The 21,719-nt window shown below is 45.3% G+C and overlaps 1 protein-coding gene across 7 annotated transcripts in view; it reads left to right on the top strand.

Annotated features, from left to right (window-relative positions):
• OCRL (OCRL inositol polyphosphate-5-phosphatase) overlaps nucleotides 1-10,773 on the top strand; it is a 64,142-nt gene extending 53,369 nt beyond the window's left edge. For 6 of the 7 annotated variants that reach the window (XM_073879170.1, XM_073879165.1, XM_025852513.2 and 3 more), the window contains 6 exons: nucleotides 1,538-1,561; nucleotides 4,523-4,639; nucleotides 5,670-5,754; nucleotides 6,383-6,510; nucleotides 8,024-8,135; nucleotides 8,317-10,773. In XM_073879170.1, coding sequence (XP_073735271.1) covers nucleotides 1,538-1,561; nucleotides 4,523-4,639; nucleotides 5,670-5,754; nucleotides 6,383-6,510; nucleotides 8,024-8,135; nucleotides 8,317-8,438 — 588 coding nt within the window. In that variant the 3' untranslated portion in view covers nucleotides 8,439-10,773. The remainder of the gene's footprint in view (nucleotides 1-1,537; nucleotides 1,562-4,522; nucleotides 4,640-5,669; nucleotides 5,755-6,382; nucleotides 6,511-8,023; nucleotides 8,136-8,316) is intronic. The other variant, XM_025852514.2, reaches the window with a different exon arrangement.
• The last annotated feature ends 10,946 nt before the right edge of the window (nucleotides 10,774-21,719 follow it).

Below are 21,719 nucleotides of genomic sequence, written 5' to 3'. Positions count from 1 at the left end.
TATCTACCCACCATATATATAACGGTCATTTGGGGAAAATGCATTTAGCATTGCTATTTGGAACATCAGGGAACACATACTCCCCTGCCTCCAGCCTCTTGCACATCTTTCGTAGTGAGATCCGGACTTCTCCTTTTACTGTCAGACCTGAGAAGTGTGATTTATACTCAGATTCTTGGTGGCCCATGGCAGAATTGGGAGGATTCCAGTTGGGAGTGGCTGGGGAGGTGCTCGTCCACTGCACTACACTGCCCTGCCATGCCTGGATTTTAGGCTGCCTCCTTGACCCTACAAAGTAGATATTATTCTCCCTGTTTCAGAGATGAAGAAACTGAGGCTTTACGAAGTTTAGTCACTTGCCTAATGTCTGTACAAAATTAATCGGGGGCAGAACAAAGATTTGAACCCAGGGCTGTCTACTACCAGTGCCTGCGCTCTCTCTCTACCACCAGCACCTGTGCTAACCATGGTGCATTGTTTCTCACTGTCTTTTTCACAGCTTTCCCCTGCCTCTCTGCCCAGGAAGCAGCGAGATTATACCTTTTGAGTTGTCTAGGGGACCATAGTGGTAATGACCGTAGAGTCTGTCAGACCTGAGTTCTTACATAATAGTATGACCTTGGGCAAATAATTTAAGCTCTCAGAGCCTCAGCTTCCTCATTGGTAAAATGGGAATAGTAGCTACTTTGCACACTTGTGCAGACTAAATGACACTGTCCATGAGCACTTTACGCACTTCCCACTACATGGCACGTGCTCCCTACATGGTGGCGGTAACTATTGTTGCGGTGCTTGTTACTGGATTGTAATAAGAGCACAAAAGATGGGAGACCATTAACAAGGTGCCTTCTTCCTTCTCCTTGCTTCTCTTTTTCCTCTTATACACTATAGGAAAACACGATAGGGGGTATAATGATGGGTCTTCTGGTCCACAAAGGTCTGAAGTGAAATAAATTTACAATTCAGAGGGGCCTCTATGTTTGGGGACTCTCAGGTCCTTTGAAGAGGGGAGTAGATATGGGGTGAGAGAAAAGAGTGTGGGATACTGCTTGGGGGGCCAATTAGGGTGAGAGGAATGGCAGTACAGAGGGGAAAAGCCAATTGTCTCCTTCCGAATGCCGCCGTCAGACTCCCATTCACCCATCGGGTGGCATTACTATGAGGTAAGAAGCCGCACAGTGTAGCAGCAGGGCCTGCCTCCAAGTAGCACGTGGAAAGGAGCCACCACTGGGCATTTGGCCAGGTCAGCTGTCAGCTGCCAAAGGACACAAAAGTCTAGGACTGCGCATGTATGTTTCTTGAGTGATAATCTCAGTAAACTACATGAAAATTTAATATGTGTAGTAGAGAACTTTGCATATGAGAACATGTTCCATTTTCAACAATAATGATTTATTTGGAAAATTTAAAGCTGTTTAAAGTGTACGTATCTAGTAAGCTAGTGAGTTCTAATAATACTGATCTGTTTCTAATTCTTTAAATTAATTCAAGTAAATTTCTGGCTGTCAATGACTTTCTTTTCCTGCTCTGCTCTCAGGAAGAAGACAGCTTCCTAGAAAAGGTAATGCAATCCATGGGTGGCTATGTGTTTCCTGGGCTTGATTAACAGTTAACTGTGGTTCCTGGAATCTGTCCCTAGTCTTTCCCATGTCAGAGTCCTCTGACTCCACAAGACTCCACCAAAGTCCTGTCAGCTATCTCTTTAAGTGTGTCTGCAGGCACAGAAGAGATTTTTGCTGCACCAGTCATCACTGAGACCCAGTACATAAAAGCAGTAGGACTCAAGTTCCAGATTTGTATGTTTAAAATGAGAAGTAATTAAGAGCTATCTTGATATATCTGAAAGCTCATGAGGTGGAGGAGGGTACCACTTAGCTGTCCTCTGTTTCCAGTGATAGTCAAACCAGAAGTGGATTTCTGTTGCATTAAGAATGATTTGGGGTTAGTGGCAATAATGATTAATTACTGAAAGAATACACAGATGTATGGTTAAGAAACAGAGCATAGAGTCATCGAGCTGAACGAGATCAGAAGGGATCATCTGGTCCAGCGCTGTGCCTTCAGACAGGGTAAGGTGTTTTCTCCATTCTAATAGACAAGACAACCAAGGTCCAAGAAGGTTGAAACACTTACTCAAGTCCTCCTGCTCCTGACAGCAGGGGTGTGGGGCAGAGGGGACTAGAACCCAGGTCTCCTGAATACCTAGTGAAGGAAGCTAGTGAAGCATTCCTGCGGTGCTGGGCCACCTTCCATGTTCAGACTGGAGGGTGTCTGGCTCCATACAGGCCTATCAAGTAGAGAAACATGGGCTTGAAAAACATTCTTAAAGCACTGTCACATACTATCTAATGTGATCTCCCCATTTAGTGGAGTTTAATGCATTTTGATGATGGGGATGGTGTACTGTTTTCTGCAGTAGTTATTAGCACTATGGTTTCAAAGTGTGGGCTTATCAGGCACCATATGTGTCTTGTTGAAAGAAAACAAAGTGTGCCTGATTTCCCTTTGAAAATTAGAATTCAGGATAATTTGTGGACTTTTGAGAAAGTATTGTTTCTTGTGCATGATCTTTCTCTAGACTTTAGAGACACAAGTATGACATTTTGTATTATCACACATGAATTTGAAAATGGATAGTGGGTGATGTATATAACCTACTGACATTTTATTAACCTTTTTAAACCACTAAGGATTGAGGCGGTTCTGCTTCCCAGCCCTTCCTTGTTAATGGCAGGCCATGTTGAAAATTTCATCTCAGACAGTGCCTTGTATTGCCTTAATGCCTTAGTACAAGAAAAGCGCCAGTTGGATGTCAAGTTTTTTTAAAAGTACATGAATCAGTGCTGAATAATTTATATATGGTAAGTTCGGAGGCATCTGCTAAATCTATACATGTGTTGCATTTGGTTCAGAAAGTGAGCAGAGTGCATTATGGACAGTGCTTTGGTTCAGATACCATGTGGATGCCTGGATTTAATAATTGCAACCGGGAAGAAGTTAGTAGATGAGCCACTCATAGAAATTCTGGCAGCTACAGGGAACATGAATATCAAGTGATAGAATCCCAGGGAAAGAAAGAAAGGAAGCAAAATGAATGTGAAGAAAGTAGATTTTAAACAGTAACCAACTGTCATGCTCTTTTCTCTTCTTCTTCTCTTAGAAAGGTACAGCGGCTTTAAAAGGTGACCAGTGCTTATTGAAGAACGTAATGTTAAGCAGAGCCCTTAGCTCTGTTCTAGTGTACACAGTCTCTGCAAGTAGTGAAACACCTCTTTTCTTTTCCATAAAGCAACATGGCTGGGGGTTGGGGATGGAATTAACAGAATTGCCTAAAGTTGAAAGTACACAATATATAACCCTTAAGCTGGAGGTGGAAAAGGGGGGAAGATACAAAAAATTGCTCACCATTTTCTCCACTAGGATTTTTCTGAAGGCTGCCTTCATATGACTTTTAATCTGTTTCAAACACCTTTTTATTTTTTTTAAGGATTTTATTTATTTATTTGACAGAGACAGCGAGACAGGGAACACAAGCAGAGGGAGTGGGAGAGGGAGAAGCAGGCTTCCCGCTGAGCAGGGAGCCCGATGCGGGGCTCAATCTCAGGACCCTGGGATCATGACCTGAGTTGAAGGCAGACGCTTAATGACTGAGCCACCCAGGCGCCCCTCAAACACCTTTTTAATATAATTTCTATTTGACTATATAGACATAAGATAATTGAGTTTATTTCCCCAGCCATTTACAAGTTCAGATTTAGTTGTTGTCACTTTTGGGTTTTTCTCTTAGATTCTTTCAGGAGAATCAAAGTAGAAGGGTACGTGAAAGGGGTCACAGCCCTGAGAAATCTCTGCTGAGTTATTAATATAAAGAGTAACTTCTGGACTCAGACCCTAAGCTTTTCACAGTATTTCTGGCTCTTGGTATGCTGTATTTGGTTTACTATTTTTGGATCTTCAGAGTTACGAGTTTTAGTGCCTTAAGATTAGACCTTCCATTGAGCCTGAAATATTCACGAATGTCGGTGTAATGTGGAGAATTGTCTTTAATTTCTGAGGACCAGAGAGCCTCATTTAAATCAACAATGAAAACGGTAACATCTGTGGTAAGAAGTGAGAGAATAGTAAGTTAAAAGTCAACAGAAACCTCTGCGAGGACTGTACAGACCGCTGTGCTGGAACGGCCCCCAGGTCTCGGGTGGCGCATGCACTCCACCGTGACCATACTGCCAAAGCGCTCATTCTGCGCGTCACCCCTGAGAGGATTTACAACACACGGTGCGCCACAGGATGAACGTAATAAACCCAAATGGAATGCTTAACTGTTAAGCATCTAGAAGAGGAAGAAAATCTTTTAACTGTGGGAATCAGTATCAAGTGCCTTCTGACCAGGGATGTCCCCAGTAAGAAAAAGTGACAAATCTTAAGAGATGAAGATCACATTGGACCTACATAAAGCAGAATATGAAGATTAAGTTACACAAATTTTTTGAGACCTCTTTGAATCTCCTTTTTCATCTCTTAGGAGAAATCCCTTCTGCAGATGGTTCCCTTGGATGAAGGTGCCAGTGAGAGACCCCTTCAGGTCCCCAAGGAGATCTGGCTTCTGGTAGATCACTTATTCAAGCACGCCTGTCACCAGGTAAGTGATTGTGGGCCTGCCCTGCAACTTTGGAAGGTGTGTGAATCCGGTAGGAAATGATAATACCTCGTGTCAGTATAGGGCTTGTAACTTTCCCGAGCTACATTCACCGAGCAGCACTATCAGGTCATCTGGGCAGATGGAAGTATCCTTATTTACAGATATGAGACTTGAAGCCTGCAACCTAAGTGATTCAGCTAAGACCACAGCATAAGTGTGATGACGGAGCCAGGCCCAAACTGAGCACGCCTGTCTCCTGACTACACACACTTTCCCCTGGACCGCTGTGTACCTCAGTCTGTAATGCCTGCTTTTGGTCTCATGTAGGCATTGCAGATTTTAAAGTCCAAAGCAAACTTCAAGCCCATTTCTTTAATTTGGTTTTCTTTTTTTAATCCTATCTAAAATGCTAGCTACCTCCAACCCAACCCCCCCAGAAAGAGAAATTTCCTGGGACTAAATTGGAGGAAAATGTTTTCTTACCTACTGAGGAGTAATAGAACTCAAAGGCAAGGTTTGGTGTGGGCATGCCATTTACCCCTGCCCTAGCATTCCCTAGAATCAGTATCTGAATGTGGTTCAGCTATTTGGACTCTGCCTTCTACTTGGCAGGAAGCTAGAAGTGGGGACACCTCATCACCCACTCTAGCCATCTAGTCCTCTGCCATCTCAGGTATAGGCTAAAACCTTTGAAGATCATTTTCTGTTTTGAAACAAAATTTCACGTGGATTATACAGATGATAAATGGAAAAGATGCCTTTGTCACATGTTTGTTCCTAATCACGAGTATGCATATTACCCTTCCATTTGCATCCTGCCACTCTCTCTCTCTTTTTTTATTTATTTTTATTAACATATAATGTATTATTTGTTTCAGGGGTACAGGTCTGTGATTCATCAGTGTTACACAGTTCACAGCGCTCACCATAGCACATACCCTCCCTGCCACTCTCTTGATTCCTGGGTGGTCTTCAGAACCTTAGGGCTGATTTTCTTGCCTTGTTCCATTCATTGTGACCTCTCTGGTAGGAGGACCTGTTCCAAACCCCTGGAATGCAGGAGGAGTTACAGCAGATCATTGATTGTCTGGATACTAGCATTCCCGAGACAATCCGTATCCTTTTTGACAAAGGCCTAGGAAGCTGGATGAAGAATTCTTGACCAAACTCTTCTTCCCATCCGCATTTGAGTTTTGTGTTTCCATCTTTACTTTCTTTGTAACTGTCTTTTATTATAAGGTAATCATTGACTCTGCAGTTGTTTTTCAGTTCCTTTCAGGAACTTTTGACTTCTCTCTGTCTCAGACTCTTACTGAAAGGAATCAAGGGGTAGGTAACAACGACTTTTAATAAACATGGAACATAGGACCCACAGCACTGGTACTGTTCTGCTTCAGGCCATTGATCACTCCTGCCACCACATGTGTTGTCACTAGGACATGGAAGAGGATGGGAAACATTGGTGACTAGTTTCAGGGACTGATGCAGTGTGAACGTCATTCTGCACACCGTATTCCCCTGACTCTCAAGTTGAGCCAAACCTCCCAAGAGTCTTTGATCAATTCTGTAACAACTCAGCTGCAGCATACCTGGACCAATAAAATATCAAACCCCAGTTAGGATCAGTGTGCCCTGAATAATAGGAAGGAAACTGTCCCTGAGGGAGCTGGAGGAAGAAAGCAAATCAGGTCTCTGTGTGGCCTTTTTCCTGGAGCCCCTTTCCCTTGACTTAAATTAATCCAGCTGGCAGTAATCACTCTGTGGCTGAAGCACTGCTCATTTTCCTGGAAGCCCTGCCAGAGCCCGTCATCTGTTATGAGCTGTATCAGCGATGCCTTGACTCTGCTCAGGATCCCCAGAACTGCCGACAGGTGAGTTTTACTGCTCTGAGGATGTGTCTGGGGCAAGTGCCCCCATAGAGAAATCAATTTTAGATCTGTAGCTAGCTATGTGGTAGGATGGGTCTGAATTTGTCACTCATGGCAGGATACCAGCATTGAGAGTTGGGACTCATAAATTTTAGGTTATTTTCTGTTATATTTGCCACACTTTTCTAGTTGGCCTATTGAGTAGGGCAGATAACTCTACTCTGGCATAGGATTGGTGAAGCTGATCATGGAATTCTGGCTGACATTACCAGGAAGGGTCCGTGACACTTGTGAGCCTTTCTCCTTTTTGTCTTCTTGGTGTTTTTTTTTTTTTTTAAAGATTTTATTTATTTATTTGCGAGAGAGCACAAGTCGGGGGTGGGGAGGGACAGAGGGAGAGAGAAAAGCAGACTCCCTGCTGAGTGGGAAGCCTGCCGCAGGGCTCGATCACAGGACCCTGAGATCATGACCTGAGCCGAAGGTAGACGCTTAACCAACTGAGCTACCCAGGAACCACCTTAGTGTTTTTTGTTTTTTTTTTTAAGATTTTATTTTTAGGGACACCTGGGTGGCTCAGTTGGTTAAGCGTCTGCCTTCAGCTCAGGTCATGATCTCAGGGTCCTGGGATCAAGTCCTGTATCAGGCTCCTTGCTCAGCGGGGAGCCTGCTTTTCCCTTTGCCTGCCACTCTCCCTGCTTGTGCACTCACTCTCTCTGACAAATAAATAAATAAAATCTTTTTTTAAAAGATAATTTCTACGCCCAATGTGGGGCTCGAACCCACAACCCCGAGATCAAGAGTTTCATGCTTCACTCACTGAGCCAGCCAGGTTGTACCTTCTTGGTGTTTGTTTTTAGTCTTGAAATAATTTTGATGCACAGTGGCTGAGAATACCATTCAGTCAGACTAGTGAGTATTGGGAGAAGCTCCCATCCCTGCTACATGACATTGCAGAGAAAACCATTGAGCTTGGCAGATGCCATGGCTACCTGTCTGAGGAGATGGGAAAAGAGCAGATTAATACTAACCTGCTTGTGAGGTGCGGTATGTGTGTGAATGTGTGATGACCACATCACACATGTGAATGTGGCCTGTTCATTGAGTGTATAGGGGCCAAACAGTGTGACCATTTTTTTAAAGATATTATTTATTTATTTGATAGAGAATGGGAAAGAGAGTGAGAGAAAGCACAAGCAGGGGGAGCAGCAGAGGGAGAGGGAGAAGCAGACTCCCTGCTGAGCAGGGAGCCCATTGTGGGGCTTGATCCCAGGACCCTGAGATCATGACCTGAGCCAAAGGCAGACACTTAACCGACTGAGCCACCCAGGCCGCCCCCACTATGACCATTCTGACTTGGAAGTTTTCATTTGGCAGGGACTCTGGTAGTCATGAGGAAATAAAAGAGAGATGAATGGGGTCCTGTATGGGTTGGATTATAAACTACTGTGACAGCTTTAAGCTCTTCTTACTCCCTTTCACTTGTTCTCACTGCCCACCCCCCTTTTTTTAAAAACAGGTGATTTCCCAGCTTCCAAGATGCCATAGAAATGTTTTCCATTACTTGATGGCATTCCTTCGAGAACTCTTAAAATTCTCTAAATACAACAATGTCAGCGAAAACATGATCGGTAAGAGTACTTCATGAGAACGGCAACATGAGCAGGGGGGGCAGGCTGGTTGGGACAGCCTTCATGTCCAGGCACATGGCCCACTGCCCTCATCCCCTAGCCCCCAATTTCCCATCCCTGAGGCTTTGCTTAGGTTGTGTCTGACAAAGGGTTTTCCCTTTTCCTTTCTCTCACCCTCTAGCCACTCTCTTCACTAGTCTTCTCCTAAGGCCTCCACCCAACCTTATGGCAAGACAGACTCCAAGTGACCGTCAGCGTGCTATCCAGTTCCTTCTGGGGTTTCTTGAGAGCGATGAAGACTAATAAGCCTTTTCTTCTTATTACTCTCTGAGATTCTAGAGGCGGAAGATCTTGGGCACCAAGTATTTCAGAATGATTTGGAAAAGTCATGCCACAGGAAGGGTCTGTTGCAGAATTTTGAGGCTGTTGGCATGAAAAGGTTGTTTCTAGTGCAAGAGGAAGAGAGTTTCCTAATCCCTCCCTTACCATATCCTACACAGCAAAATACTTTTAGACTTACATTGCCAAGCCAAAGGTACCATATTTTGGTGTTTTTGTGTTCTCTTTATAAGGCAAAGAGATCTGTATTTACACCCCTTTACCTGGGGATGTGTTCGTTGCCCTCCTGCCCAGCTACCATGATTGTCCTTAGCACCCTAGGCCTAGATTCTGAGATGTTCCTGTTACAGGTCTACAAGCACTACGTGCCATAGCTCAGACTTGTCTGTAGTCCTTCGTCTAAAGCACTTTTGCCCGACCCCCCCCCCCATATCACCCCTTTGCACTCCACTCCACTAGTTCTATTATGTCGAAGGAAGTCTGAGTGAAGCTAGTGACTCCTCGGATGTCCCTAGCAGTGAGTTAACCATCTACATGTGGTTGTGACATGCATTTGTGCATTTCTACTACAGTGGCATCTGTATGTCTGTAACATTGGCCTTTTCCTGGATCCGCACTGGGTGGAACCATATTCTCTTGTCTCAGACCATATTTACTAGCAGAACTTTAGCCTAGAGATGACATCCCATTGATGTGAGAGAATCACCATCAGAATGGAAGCACTTTGAGCATTTCAGAAGTGAGAATATTCATGTTTGACAGGTCCTGCTTTCTACCATCCCTTTCTGTTCTTAATCAAATTTTACATGAGAATTAATCCTGGTTGTCTGGCGGACCCATTTCCCACTTAGAAATCCACCTCCAGAGCAATGCTTGTTGCATCACAGTCAAAAAGGCAGTCTGGACCTCAAGTGGGCCTCTCTGGTGATACTGCTCTTCCCCCCAGCAGGGTATTATGGATAACCCTTGGAACCCCCTCTCTGGTCTCCTGAAATACTGAGGGGCAGATGTTGCTCCCTTCCTCATCAGGCTGGCTCTGGGCTTTACGACCAGCTCCCCATGGCTCCTAGTCACCTTATCAAGTGTTACAGAAAAGAGACTATGCGGTGGGCCCAATGAAGCCCCTTCTCTCCCACCCAAGACAACCCTCTGAGCTTTTCATTTACTCAAGCTCTGTGGGGCAGCATTCTTTTTTTTTCTTTAATTATTCTGTGTTGGTAGGCAAATCAGCTACCAGCCACTGACTGCAAAACTGCCTGATGCAGTTGGCTTCTTCCTGGATTTCTTTCATTAAAACCACCCTGAGTCAACTCATTCTTGACTGTTAACATTAAATCCAAGGAGCCTAATGTACAGACCCTGTGTCTTGTCTTGGGCATTGGCTCCTGACTCTTCTAGCACATTGAAGGAGAGAGCCAGGGGAAACACCACTGCTGAATGGTTCCTCAGTTCTCCCCATCTCTCGTAAGTTGAGTTCTGTGGGGGAAGAAAAGGTATGTATCCTGTGATATTCTGGTTAAACCCTTTCCTGATTTGGAGTTATGGAACTAGGAGTCAAGTTCCTGGTGCCAAATAGCTGCAGATCTGATAGGTCAGAACTTCGTTAATGGAAGATTGTGAACAGAATGCTTTTGTCATCTCCACTAGGCCAGAAAGTGATCATAGGAGAGGCAGATTATAGAAGCTGGGGCAAGGTCATAACACAAAGACAGGGAAATGACTGTCCTGGGCACATTGTCTAGTATACTGCCAACCTGGGATCTTTGGATCATCAAGGATATGGTTGGTGGGAACCGAGTGGAGCATCCTAGCTCTTTGCTTATGAGGCAAACGCACTAAATTTGTTTACCGCCTCTCCGTTTTTCCAGCTCTGGCCCTGGGATGTATACAGCATTAAGGGTTTGAGACAATCTCTAGGTAGAGAAGACAGAAATGGAGTAGATGTAAGAAATCTGCTCCCTACTGTGCCTACTCCAGCACGCCAACCTCTAATTCCTAAGTAACTCTAATGCGCTATTTATTTCATAGCTCCTCTGAAGGAAGGAGTTCAGATCCGGCTGGTAGAGAAGAACTCTGCATCTGTATCGTTTTAGGGAAGAAATGGTTCGAACCCACGTGGTGACATTGCATTAGTTTCCCCTTTCACTGTTTTCTGGTTCTTATTCTGTAATTGTTAAATTTCCCAGAAATGTCTTGGTCACTAAGCAAAGCTGCTAGTGGGATTCTGTATTTTGTGTCATCTTTTTTATTATAATTTATTGCAGATTTTTTTCTGAATAAATATATGTTGTGTGAAAAATCAGTGTGATCTTGGTAAAGAAGAACTGAGGAAGGAGGTTTATGTCACTGGGTCCCACTTGACTGCAGTCCTCACAGCTATGACTGTACCGTCATTTCCTGTCTTACAGGGAAATCTAAGAATTCTCAGTATATTTGCCCTTGGGTGCGAGAAGAAGCCACGTATTTTCAGAGGCTAAGAATGAAGTCACAGCGCTTCCAGAGGCCAGCCCAGGATCTTATCTTAACCCTGGGGATTCAGGCAACAAAATAACACTGTTAGGGAAAAAGATGATTTTTTTATGCATGTAAATGTCACACCAGGTCAGATCCTTGATCATCCCACCCCTACAAACCCCAACATACACATTTTGGGAGGATGCAGTGTCCTTGCCAACATAGCCTCAGCAGTTTAGACATGCCTCTACAAAGAGCCTGTTTTCACAGGATTCATTTGGCAACCTTTGAAAACCAGTTTTGAACCTTTGTTACCTCTTGCGGGGACAAAGTCCATAGATTTAGTACTTTGGGGGGGCTCTAATCTGAGCTTTCAGAGGAAATCCCTAATTTGAGCATGGTGCCTTTTATTCCCCTGCCGATCTCCATTTGGGTTCCATTCCCTTTGAGACCAAAGAGGCCTCAGCTGGAGCTTTCTTGGCAACCAGGGCCGTCTTCCAGTTCGGTCTGACTATGAGCTTGACCCTGATGAATGTGCTGATTCAGTGTTGTCATCAACAGTTTTTTTAGCCCCACCCGCAGCCTTGGCAGAGGAAGGTGTTTCCTTTTCAGAGCAGTGTTCCCCCAGCAGGCGGAGACGACTGACACCCAGCAGTTTTTACACAGCAGCAGGCAATGAGCAGCCTCAGTGACTCCCTTCCCAGAGGCAACAAACTGTACCCCTAGCTACTGTTACAGGAGAACCGCTAGGGTCTTTCGGACCGCGGGGCAAGTGGATGACCTGGCTTGTGGTGTAGCCTAATAGTTTACAGCTACATGCTGCCCGAGTGGGAGCGCCAAGTGTGAGGGAGAGAGCCTTAGTGATCCAACCCCATCTCATGGTTCCGACGGGCCGAGTCAGGCTCAGAAGGGACAAGGAGGACTCAAGATCACTTAGGTTAGTGGCACAGCATGCCATAGTGGGGAAAAAGAGTTTAAACTTTGGTGTTAGACCTAGTTCTTTCTTCCAACTTTTTATTACAAAACCTTTCAAACGTACAGAGAAGTCAAAAGGATACAGTGAACACCCTATACCCTTAACTCACCACCTGTTAACATTTTGCCACCCTTCATCTCAGAGAGGTCTGGTCTTCGCTCTGGACTCTGCCACTTCCTCCTTGTGTGTGACCCTGGACTGGCTAGCCTGTACTTTCCTGGCCTAGAAAATGGAACGGGCATAGCACTCATTTTGATGACTTAACTACATCTCCTCACTTCCCTCTTAAAAACTCCTTAGTGACTTCCCAGTGCATTTAGAAGAAACTCCAAACTTCCCATGGCCTACCAGGCCCTGCACTATTAAATGAGAAAGAAACAATGTGGCAGGCACAGTACCTGGCACGCAGTGGGTGCTGCATAGATGTTAGCCTATGCCCTGCGCCCCTTAGCTCTCCCCTGTATTTCACTGATTCTCTCACACTGCCAAAGGCTTTCTGGCTTTCATTTGATGTTAACCTTGTCAACTAGATACAGTCAGACCCCACGCTCAGCCTACTCCACTGCCCTCCTCCCCCCTGCCCACCACAGACGCACCACAGTGCCCCCTTCTAAACGTGTATTTCAGCCTTCTGCTGCACATGTTTGGGGAGTAGGGGTGAGGTGTAAATTAAAGGATGAATAATGAGCTGCCGTCACCAGCATGTGACACCTGGCTGTTGTTGAGCCCCAGGAACCACACCTGCTGTTCTGCCCATCCCCCCAGGCGCCTCCTTTTGCTCTTTCCCGCCCTGCCCTGGGTGCCTGGTTCCTGGCCCTTCTTTCTCTCTCTGCTTTGTAGATAAATCCCCCCTCTAGTTTGCACCTTTGCTGTTCCTACCTGAATTGATTCTTACCCAGCCAATGCTACTTACCTTCTCCCTTGTCTGCCCCATGGAAGCTGTTCCTATCCCCCAGGCCCCCAGGTTAAGAGGGGCTTGCCTTTTCTTCGATCACACTTTGAAGCTGTGGTTTTGTGCCGCTCAATTCCCCATCTTCAATCTAGATGAGTGCTTCTCAACCCTGGCTACTCACTAGAGTCATCTAGGGCATATTTCTCTCTCTTTTTTTTTTTAAGATTTTATTTATTTGAAAGAATGAGAGATAGCACGAGAGGGAAGAGGGTCAGAGGGAGAAGCAGACTCCCTGCTGAGCAGGGAGCCCAATGCGGGACTCGATCCTGGGACTGCAAGATCATGACCTGAGCCGAAGGCAGTCGCTTAACCAACTGAGCCACCCAGGTGCCCTAGGGCATGTTTCTCAAAAGTATGGGCCCCAAATGAGTTATCACCTGGAAACTGGTCTAAATCAGTGGTTCTTTTTTTTTTTTTTTAAGATTCTATTTATTTATTTGACACAGAGAGAGACAGAGAGGGAACAAAAGCAGGGGGAGTGGGAGAGGGAGAAGCAGACTTTCTGTTGAGCAGGGACCCCGACGCGGGGCTTGATCCCAGGACTCTGGGATCATGACCTGAGCCGAAGGCAGACCCTTAACAACCTGAGCCACCCAGGCGCCCCTAAATCAGTGGTTCTTAATCCTGGCCACATAACCCAGGGTTTTAAAAAATACCAGTGCCTACACCCCACCTTAGAATGTTTGAATGCTCACCAGTAATGCTCCCCTGCCCCCACCACTGCACTCTGACACTGTCCTTTCACTCCTCCCAATTAGCTAAGCTCTTTCCCACCTCAGGGCCTTTGCACATGCCCCTTTCCTCTATCCAGATACCACCTCTCTTGTGCACTTTAGAATAGCTCAGCTGCCATCTTTGCCAAGCCTAACAAAGTCACCACCAGCCCCAGCACCTCCATTCCATTCATTTTCTTTGCACCCATTCCTGGGCTTCCTGGCATAGCCTGGTAGCTGGCTGACTGCTCCTAGGCCTGCATATATCATTCATTCCACAGTCCTCCTCTCCCTGTCTTGCTGACCCTTCATAGACTTGTGCCTCAGGGACCAAGAGGCAGGAAATTGCTGTGGTTCTTTGCATAGGCTCCAACAGCCGGATTGCCTGGATTCAAATCCCAGCTCTACCACTTTTAGATGTCCAACCTTAGGCAAAAGTAGATTGACCTCTCTAGGCCTCAGTTACCACATTTTGTTTGTTTGTTTATTTATTTATTTGAGCGAGCAAGTGAGCAGGGGGAGGGGACAGAGGGAGAGCAAGAATCCCAAGGAGACTCTGTGCTGAGCATGGAGCCCAGCACGGGGCTTGATTTCAAAAGCCTGAGATCACGACCTGAGCTGAAATCAAGAGTCAGACGCTCAACCGACTGAGCCACCCAGGTGCCCCAGTTACCCCATCTTAAAATGGAAGTAATAATAGTATCTTTCCTCATAGGTTAATCATGAGATGGTATCAGCTAGTACATTTCAAGGGCTGGGAACTGTGCCCACTGCATAAGTACTAAATAAATGGCAGCTAGTATAATTATTCCAAAACCTTCCACTGGCCTCAAGGCCCAGACCTCTCTTCCTCAGCCCTTCCGCTCTCAGCAGGTGGCCACACCCTTTACTTTGTGAAAATCTCAAAGTGGTTAGCCGAAGCAGCCCTCAAAGCCTTGCTCTGCAAATCAAAATGTCACAGCTTTACCTCACCGCTCCCCCTTCCCACCTGTGTCAGAAATAAGTGGTCTTCCTTCTTGCCTAGGCTAACTCTTCCAACTGTGCTTGGAGTCCATCTCTTCCCATCCTCACTGGACTTGTTCCCATAATTCATCACTACCACCCCACCCCACCCCCTACCTTGCATCTTCAATATCAGCCATTCATTCAACAAGTGTTCATTGAGGCCTCCTGTATGCCAGGCGCTGTTCAAGGTGCTGATGATAGAGCCGTCACGGTGCTTTCAGTAGGAGGGTGGGGCGGGATGGAGTAAGCAGACAGAAATAGTGCACAAGGTAACTAGAGAGCATGACAAATGCTCTGGAGAGAATAAAGCGGGGTGACGTGCCAGAGGGCACAGCAAGCAGACTTGGTCAGGGAAGGTTGCTTTGAGGAGGTGATGGTTGCTAAGACCTAAATCTCAGGAGGCGAAAAGGTCCCATATCTTGATTTGAATGATGATTACACAGTATATATACCCCTGCCCCCCAAAAAAGCCAGCTATACAAGATCTGGCAAAGAACATTCCAAGCAAAGGAAAGAGCAAATGCAAAGACCTTAAGGCCACAAAAGCAGCTTGCTGTGTTCGGGAGACATGGAGAACACAGTGGGGTGGGGGTAGGGGTGCTGGATGAGAGGGGGGCAGGGCCTGTGGGAACTGGGGAAGGAGGCTGCCTTTTTTTTTATTTTTTTATTTTTTAAATTTTATTTATCTGACAGAAAGCACAAGTAGGCAGAGAGGCAGGCAGAGGGAGAGGAAGAAGCAGGCTCTCCGCTGAGCAGAGAGCTAGACGCGGGGCTCGATCCCAGGACCCTGGGATCACGACCTGAGCCGAAGGCAGACGCTTAATGACTGAGCCACCCAGTCGTCCCAGGAGGCTGCTTTTTATACTACGGGCAACAGGAAGCCGTGGATGACTTCACTGGGACTTCATGATTTTTGCTTCTCCTTGTCTTACTAATAGTGACAGTCACTAACAACTACAGCTGTCATTCACTCCCGGTGCTATACTAATACATTTAACCTCACTTTCAGCCTTGACAACCACTTTATTAAGTACTGCTTGATCCACCTTTCATAGGTAGATAAAACAGGCCTGGAGAGACTACTGAGCTTGGTACTTGGCTAGTGGCAGACCAGAATATGACCCCAGACCAAAATTTGTGCTCCTACATATGGCCAGTATCTCCCCAGCTGGCGCGGGGATGAAAGTGGGGATGCTCCTTGAAATCTGTCTTTAAGCTATATCCCAAGATTTCATGACCTGCCAGAAGCTCAAATTAACCTGACTCTGACCCTGACCAACTTCTCCTGGCAAATTCCTCTCTCCCTTCAGCCAGGCTTGAACCTTTGATTATTTTTGGTCCCTGCCCCACTTCTAATCAGTCACCAATTGCAATTCAACAAATATTTATGGAGCACCTGCTAAGTGTGGGCCACTGTGCAACGTTCTGAAGGAAACCAAAATGAGTAGAACTGGTCATCATAAGACATACATAATATTTTTTATAAAGAAGGAGGAAGAAAAGAGGGAAGGAAGAGGGAAGGAGGGAAAAAGGAAAGAGGGAAGGAAGGAAGAGGGAGGGGAGGGGAGAAAAGGTGTGATGGGACATTCTTAGGGGGCCAAAGTCAGGTTGTTCAGTCTTGTCCATCTGACCCCCCCTTTCCACTGTCCACTTCCCTCACCCCACCACCAAATTCAAACGCTCATTACCTCAGGCCTGGCGTGTCCTGTTTAATCCCTTTCTGACTAATTTTTCCGCTCCCTTTCAGTTTATTCTATACACATCACTGCCAGACTAATCTTCCCAGTGCACTGCTTTGATGTGGTTCCCCTCATCAGAACCCCTCAGAGTCCCGAGCCTCCGCTTACCACAGAAGTTCCAGTTCTTCAGCTTGGAATTAAAGCTCTCCTTAGTCTCTTCTGCCCACCTCTCTGGCCAAAATTCCCACTCTTGACCTTGTCATGCCCTTACCTTCCCTAAGCTCATGTACACTCCACTTGGGCTCAGTCTGTGTCAGCCACTTGGAACTCTCTAGCCCCTGCCACTCCACCTGCCCAAACCCTATCAAACCCAAATGTCACCTCCTCCAGGAAGTCTTTTCCTACAACTCTTGCTTCCTCTGAACTCTTAGAACCTTCCCTTTGTACCACTATTTTAACATACCACACACACAAAAAGTGTTGTTGCCCATCTGGGACTAGAAGCATCATGAGAGTGGGAACCAAGCGGGGCATATTTTGGATTTCCCCACAATGCCTCAGACAGAGTAAGTGCTCAAGGATATTTGGTTAATAAATAAAGATTGTCCTTCAAAGCACTTAAAGACACAAGTCTGTATATAATAGGTGTTTCTGAAATGTGAATACATTTAATTATTCATACTGAGCTCTATTAACATTAGAGGAGTTCATTGTGGGTGTGTACAGTGTACTTAGTAAATTATATTAATGTTGTCCAAGAAGTTAATAGCTTTTAACAGCCATCCAGTACTATTTTCTATTGTTTTGTAGCCAACAAAATCAGCCTTGCTAAATTCACGTTTTAAAAGTGATTCTAAAGGTTCCTCAAAAAATTAAAAAATAGAACTACCATATGATCCATCAATCACACTTCTGGGTATAAGATCCAAAAGAATTGAAAACAGGGATTTGAACAGATATTTGCACATCCGCTTTCATATCAGTATTATTCACAATAACTAAAATGTGGAACCAGCCCAAGTGTCCATTGATGGATGAATGGAGAAAAAAATGTGGTATCTGCATGCAGTGGAATATTATTCAGCCTTAAAAATGAAGGAAATTCTGACATGTTATAGCATGGAAGAGCCTTGAGGACATTACGCTCAGTGAAATAAGCCAGTCATAAAAAGACAAGTACTGTATGATCCCACTTATATGAGGTACCTAGCATTGTCAAATTTATAGATGGCAGGCAAGTAGATGGTGGTTACCAGGGGCTGGGGGAAGGGAGAAATGGGAAGTTGTTTAATGGGTATAGAGTCGGTTTTGCAAGATGGAAACATTTTGGGGATCTGTTGCACAACAATATGAATATATTTCACACTACTGAATCATACGCTTAAAAATGACTACAGTGATAAATTGTGTTACTTTTTTATCACAATTTTAAGATTTAAAAAAATTTTTAAGTGATTACATCACCCCTCTGTTTATTTTTTTAAATTTTTTTAAAGATTTTTATTTATTTATTGAGAGAGAGAGAGAGAATGGTAGAGAGAGAACATGAGAGGGAGGAAGGTCAGAGGGAGAAGCAGCCTCCCTCCCAGCCTCCCGAGCCCAATGCGGGACTCGATCCCGGGACTCCAGGATCATGACGTGAGCCAAAGGCAGTCGCTTAACCAACTGAGCCACCCAGGCACCCCACCCCTCTGTTTAAAGCCATTTGCTGGCTTCCCAGAATTGGGACCCACAGGACCCTGCAGGTCTGAGTGCCGCTGACTCCAGCCTCCTCCCACACCCTGCCACCCCCATTCTCTCCACTTCAGCTACATGAGGACTTGTTCCTTGCCTGCTCTCAGCTCTCTCTCTCCACAGAGCCAACTCCTCGTATGCTGTGCTCTCTCCCAGGGCATCATCACAGTGTGTATTTGCACATTCATTATGGGATCAGGCCGGTCTCCCACTGGGTCAGGAACTGTGGAGGCAGAGACCAGGGTTTATCTCCCTGACTGTGGTATCCCCAGCACCTAGCCTAAAGTCTGGCACCCAATAATCTGTCATCTACAACTCCAGTGTTGGCAGAGGTCAGGCAAAACATGCATGTCTGCTCCTTGTCAAAGGGTAGATGAGTGTCACCTTCCTAGAAGCAATAGGGTCATGTATCAAGAGCCTAGAAACATTCATAGTAACAATTTTGCTTCTAGGAAACGACCCTAGAGGAGCACAAAGGGGTAAGTCCACACAGGGTCATCCTAGCATTATTCATTAGAGCAAAACCCTGGCAACAATCTACGTACCCTTCCGAACCAGAAAATGGGTAAACACGATATATATTTTATGGATAAAATATCATGCAGCCTTTACAAATAATGTTGCTGAGGAATGGGGACAGGGAAAATGCTAAGAGGTAACACTGAGCAGAAAAGCAGGCTTCTAAGTAGGTATGTACCAAATGTCCCTAAATTTAAGAGATCAGATATAATACATAAAGATAAAACATGTGATGTATAGCATGGTGAATATAATCAATAATACTGTTTCATATATTTGAAAGTTGCTAAGAGAATAAATTTTTTTTACCAAGTTTTTATTTAAATTGAAGTTAGTTAACATATAATGTAATATTGGTTTCAGGAGTAGAATTTAGGGATTCATCACTTACATACAACACCCAGTGCTCATCATAACAGGTGCCCTCCTTAATGCCCATCACCCATTTAGCCCAGGCCCCCACCCACCTCCCCCTCTGGCAACCTTCAGCTTGTTCTCTATCGCTAAGAGTCTCTTATGGTTTGCCACACTAAGAGAGTAGATCTTAAAACTTCCCCTCACAAGAAAAAAATGTGTAATTCTGTGGTAATGGATGTTAACTAGACTTACTGTGATCATTTCACAATATATACAAATATTGACTTAGGTTGTACACCTGAAACTAATATAATGTTATATATCAATTATACCTCAATAAAAAGTAAAATTTTAAAAAGATAATCCATAGGCACAAAAATAGTGGAAGTCAATGCTCCATTCTGTAAATAGCAGTCACCCCTGGGTGGTGGTATTGTGGGCAGCGGTGGTTCCAGAATGTCTATAAAGGAAGGTTTCGAAGCCATTCAGAAGGAGGCTAGTGACTTTGTCTTGGAACTGCAAGCTGTGTTTGCATAGCACGCGGGGTTTTTCCTTAAACTGCATATATATTTGGAGTGACTTGGGGAGTGCTGATGGAGATTATGGTGAAGCCCCCCAAACCACCCTGCGATGCCAACCTAAATCATTTTTTTACCTTCATATTTGTCGGCTTCTCTAAATGTTTTACAATGAGCATCCATTACTTTTTTATGTCAGAAAAAGATTAAAGAAAACATTATTTCATAAGAGAAAGAAACGTCTGTGTGTTGGAATGAACGGACACAGTGTCCTGCTCAGGCTTGTAGGCAGCTGGAGAGGGCCTCTCGGGCACAGAGCCCGGCCCACTCCACACCACTCCCTCACATCCCAGGCCCTGCTCTGTCCCTAGCATCTGCAAGCTTCTCTTCTTCTAGCTTCTGGCATGTCAGACCAGCACGCCGTCAGGCAGCCTCGGGGCCCTCAAGCCAGCCTCGCAGCTCCCCGGGGCATGAGGCTCTAAGCCACATCCTGACACAAAGCACACTTGCAAGGGCCATTTGGTGACCATGGGCCACTCCTCTACCTCCAATGGTGACCCTGGTTCCGAGGGGCAAGAATCATTTACTGATTGTGCCTGTGGCCGGTAGGTGGCAGAGGAGAGCGCTCCCAGTTGTAAAACGGGTATTTGAAGCTGCACTTTCCTGGTTTCATGATAATTTCTTTCTATTTTGAGGAATTTTATGGACTCTTCTCCTTACAGTCTCTTACTTACGGCCTCAAAAGTCAGAAAAAACAAAAACAATTTTTCAGAAATTATCTAAAGGCCATGGAGCTTTCAGCCCCATCTCGCTGAAAACAGGTGGGGTTAAAGATCATTCTCCTCTCTCGCTTCCTTCGCCATCCCTCAATGTTGCCAGTTATTGAGAAAGTTTCAGCAAGGGTGGGAGGTCATCTGGTTGCAGAAAGTTGATGAGTTAGATCTTCTCCAGAGAGGGGTAAGCAAGGAAGGAGGGATGGAGGCGATGAGGAGATAGAAGAGGGGTGGAGGGCACAAATGTGAACGAGAAGGAAGAGAATAATCCCCGGCCAGACAATGGAGAGGAAGTGGAAAGAGAGGAGACCAAAAGGCTTTTTATACGTTGAATTGTGCCTCCCCACACAAAAATTCATATGTTAGAGTCCTAACCTCCAGTACCTGTCATTGTGACCTTATTTGGAAATAAAAACATTGCAGATGTAATCAGTCAAGTGAAACAAGGTTATTTTGGAGTAGGGTGGGCCTTAATCCTGTATGACTGATGTCCTTATAAAAAGGGGAAATTTCGACCCAGAGACACACAGGGAGAATGTCATGTGAAGATGAAGGTAGAGATCTGGGTGATGCATCTACAAGACAAGCGATACCACAGACTTCCAGAAAATGACCAGAAGCTATGGGAGAGGACTGGAAAAGAGTCACCCTTGCATCCCTCTGAAGGAACCAACCCTGCTAACCTTGATCTTGAACTTCTGGCTTCTAGAACTGTGAGAGAATAAATATCTGTTGCTTAAGCCACCCAGTCTGTGGTACTTTGTTATGGCAGCCTTTGAAAACTAGGCTCTTTGGGGCAAGGTTCTAGGAAAAATGAGATGATGGCAGAAAATGGAGGTATTTCCTTTGCTCCTCCCCAGGACTGTATGCCCTGGTATAAAGGAGTGATGGCTCTAACAATCTGTCCCCAACAGCCACACTTAAAAGAGTTGTCTCCACTTACTGTCCCTACTTCCTCACCTCCACTCACCCCTTGACCCTCTCTGGCCCTTCCCTCTGATGCCACCCTCATCAAGGTCACCAGTAACCACCATGTTTCCAAAGCCAGAGGTCATTTCTTAGCCCTCACCTTCTCTAACTTCTCAGTACCACTTCCCCACTTCTGGAACACTCCCTCCACCAAGCTGCCAGGACCCAAACTCCTCCTGGTTTCTCTCCCACTTCACCCACCATTCTGTGGCAGGCTCCATTGTAGGCTCATCTTCCTCCCTGGTCCTATCTCTGAATGACAGCACATCCTAGGTCTTAGGCCTCAGGCTTGGGCCACTTCTCTTCTTACTCTATATTCTTGCTCCGTAAATCACACTCACTCTTCTGTCTGCTGTTGCCACCTATCCACTAAGTGAATCCCCAAATTCTGAAGCAGTGTCCTTCCCCACCACCTTCTACTTCAGACACATTTACAGTGGCATCACATCCCATTCAGGATACTCTACAGTCAATTAAGGCAAAAATGGAATATACCCAGAAAAATCCCTTAAATACCCCAAAAGTGAAATAATGCTCCCAGGAAGCATGTCTCTCTCTCTCTCTCTCTCTCTCTCTCTCTCTCTCTCTCTCTCTCT

The sequence above is a fragment of the Callorhinus ursinus genome, unplaced genomic scaffold (assembly GCF_003265705.2).
Source record: "Callorhinus ursinus isolate GAN/ISIS: 27379988/994484 unplaced genomic scaffold, GSC_fseal_2.0 scaffold33, whole genome shotgun sequence".
In the NCBI taxonomy this organism is placed as follows: domain Eukaryota; kingdom Metazoa; phylum Chordata; class Mammalia; order Carnivora; family Otariidae; genus Callorhinus; species Callorhinus ursinus.
Note: the sequence above shows the minus strand (reverse complement) of the source record. Positions and strands in the feature narration are given on the sequence as shown.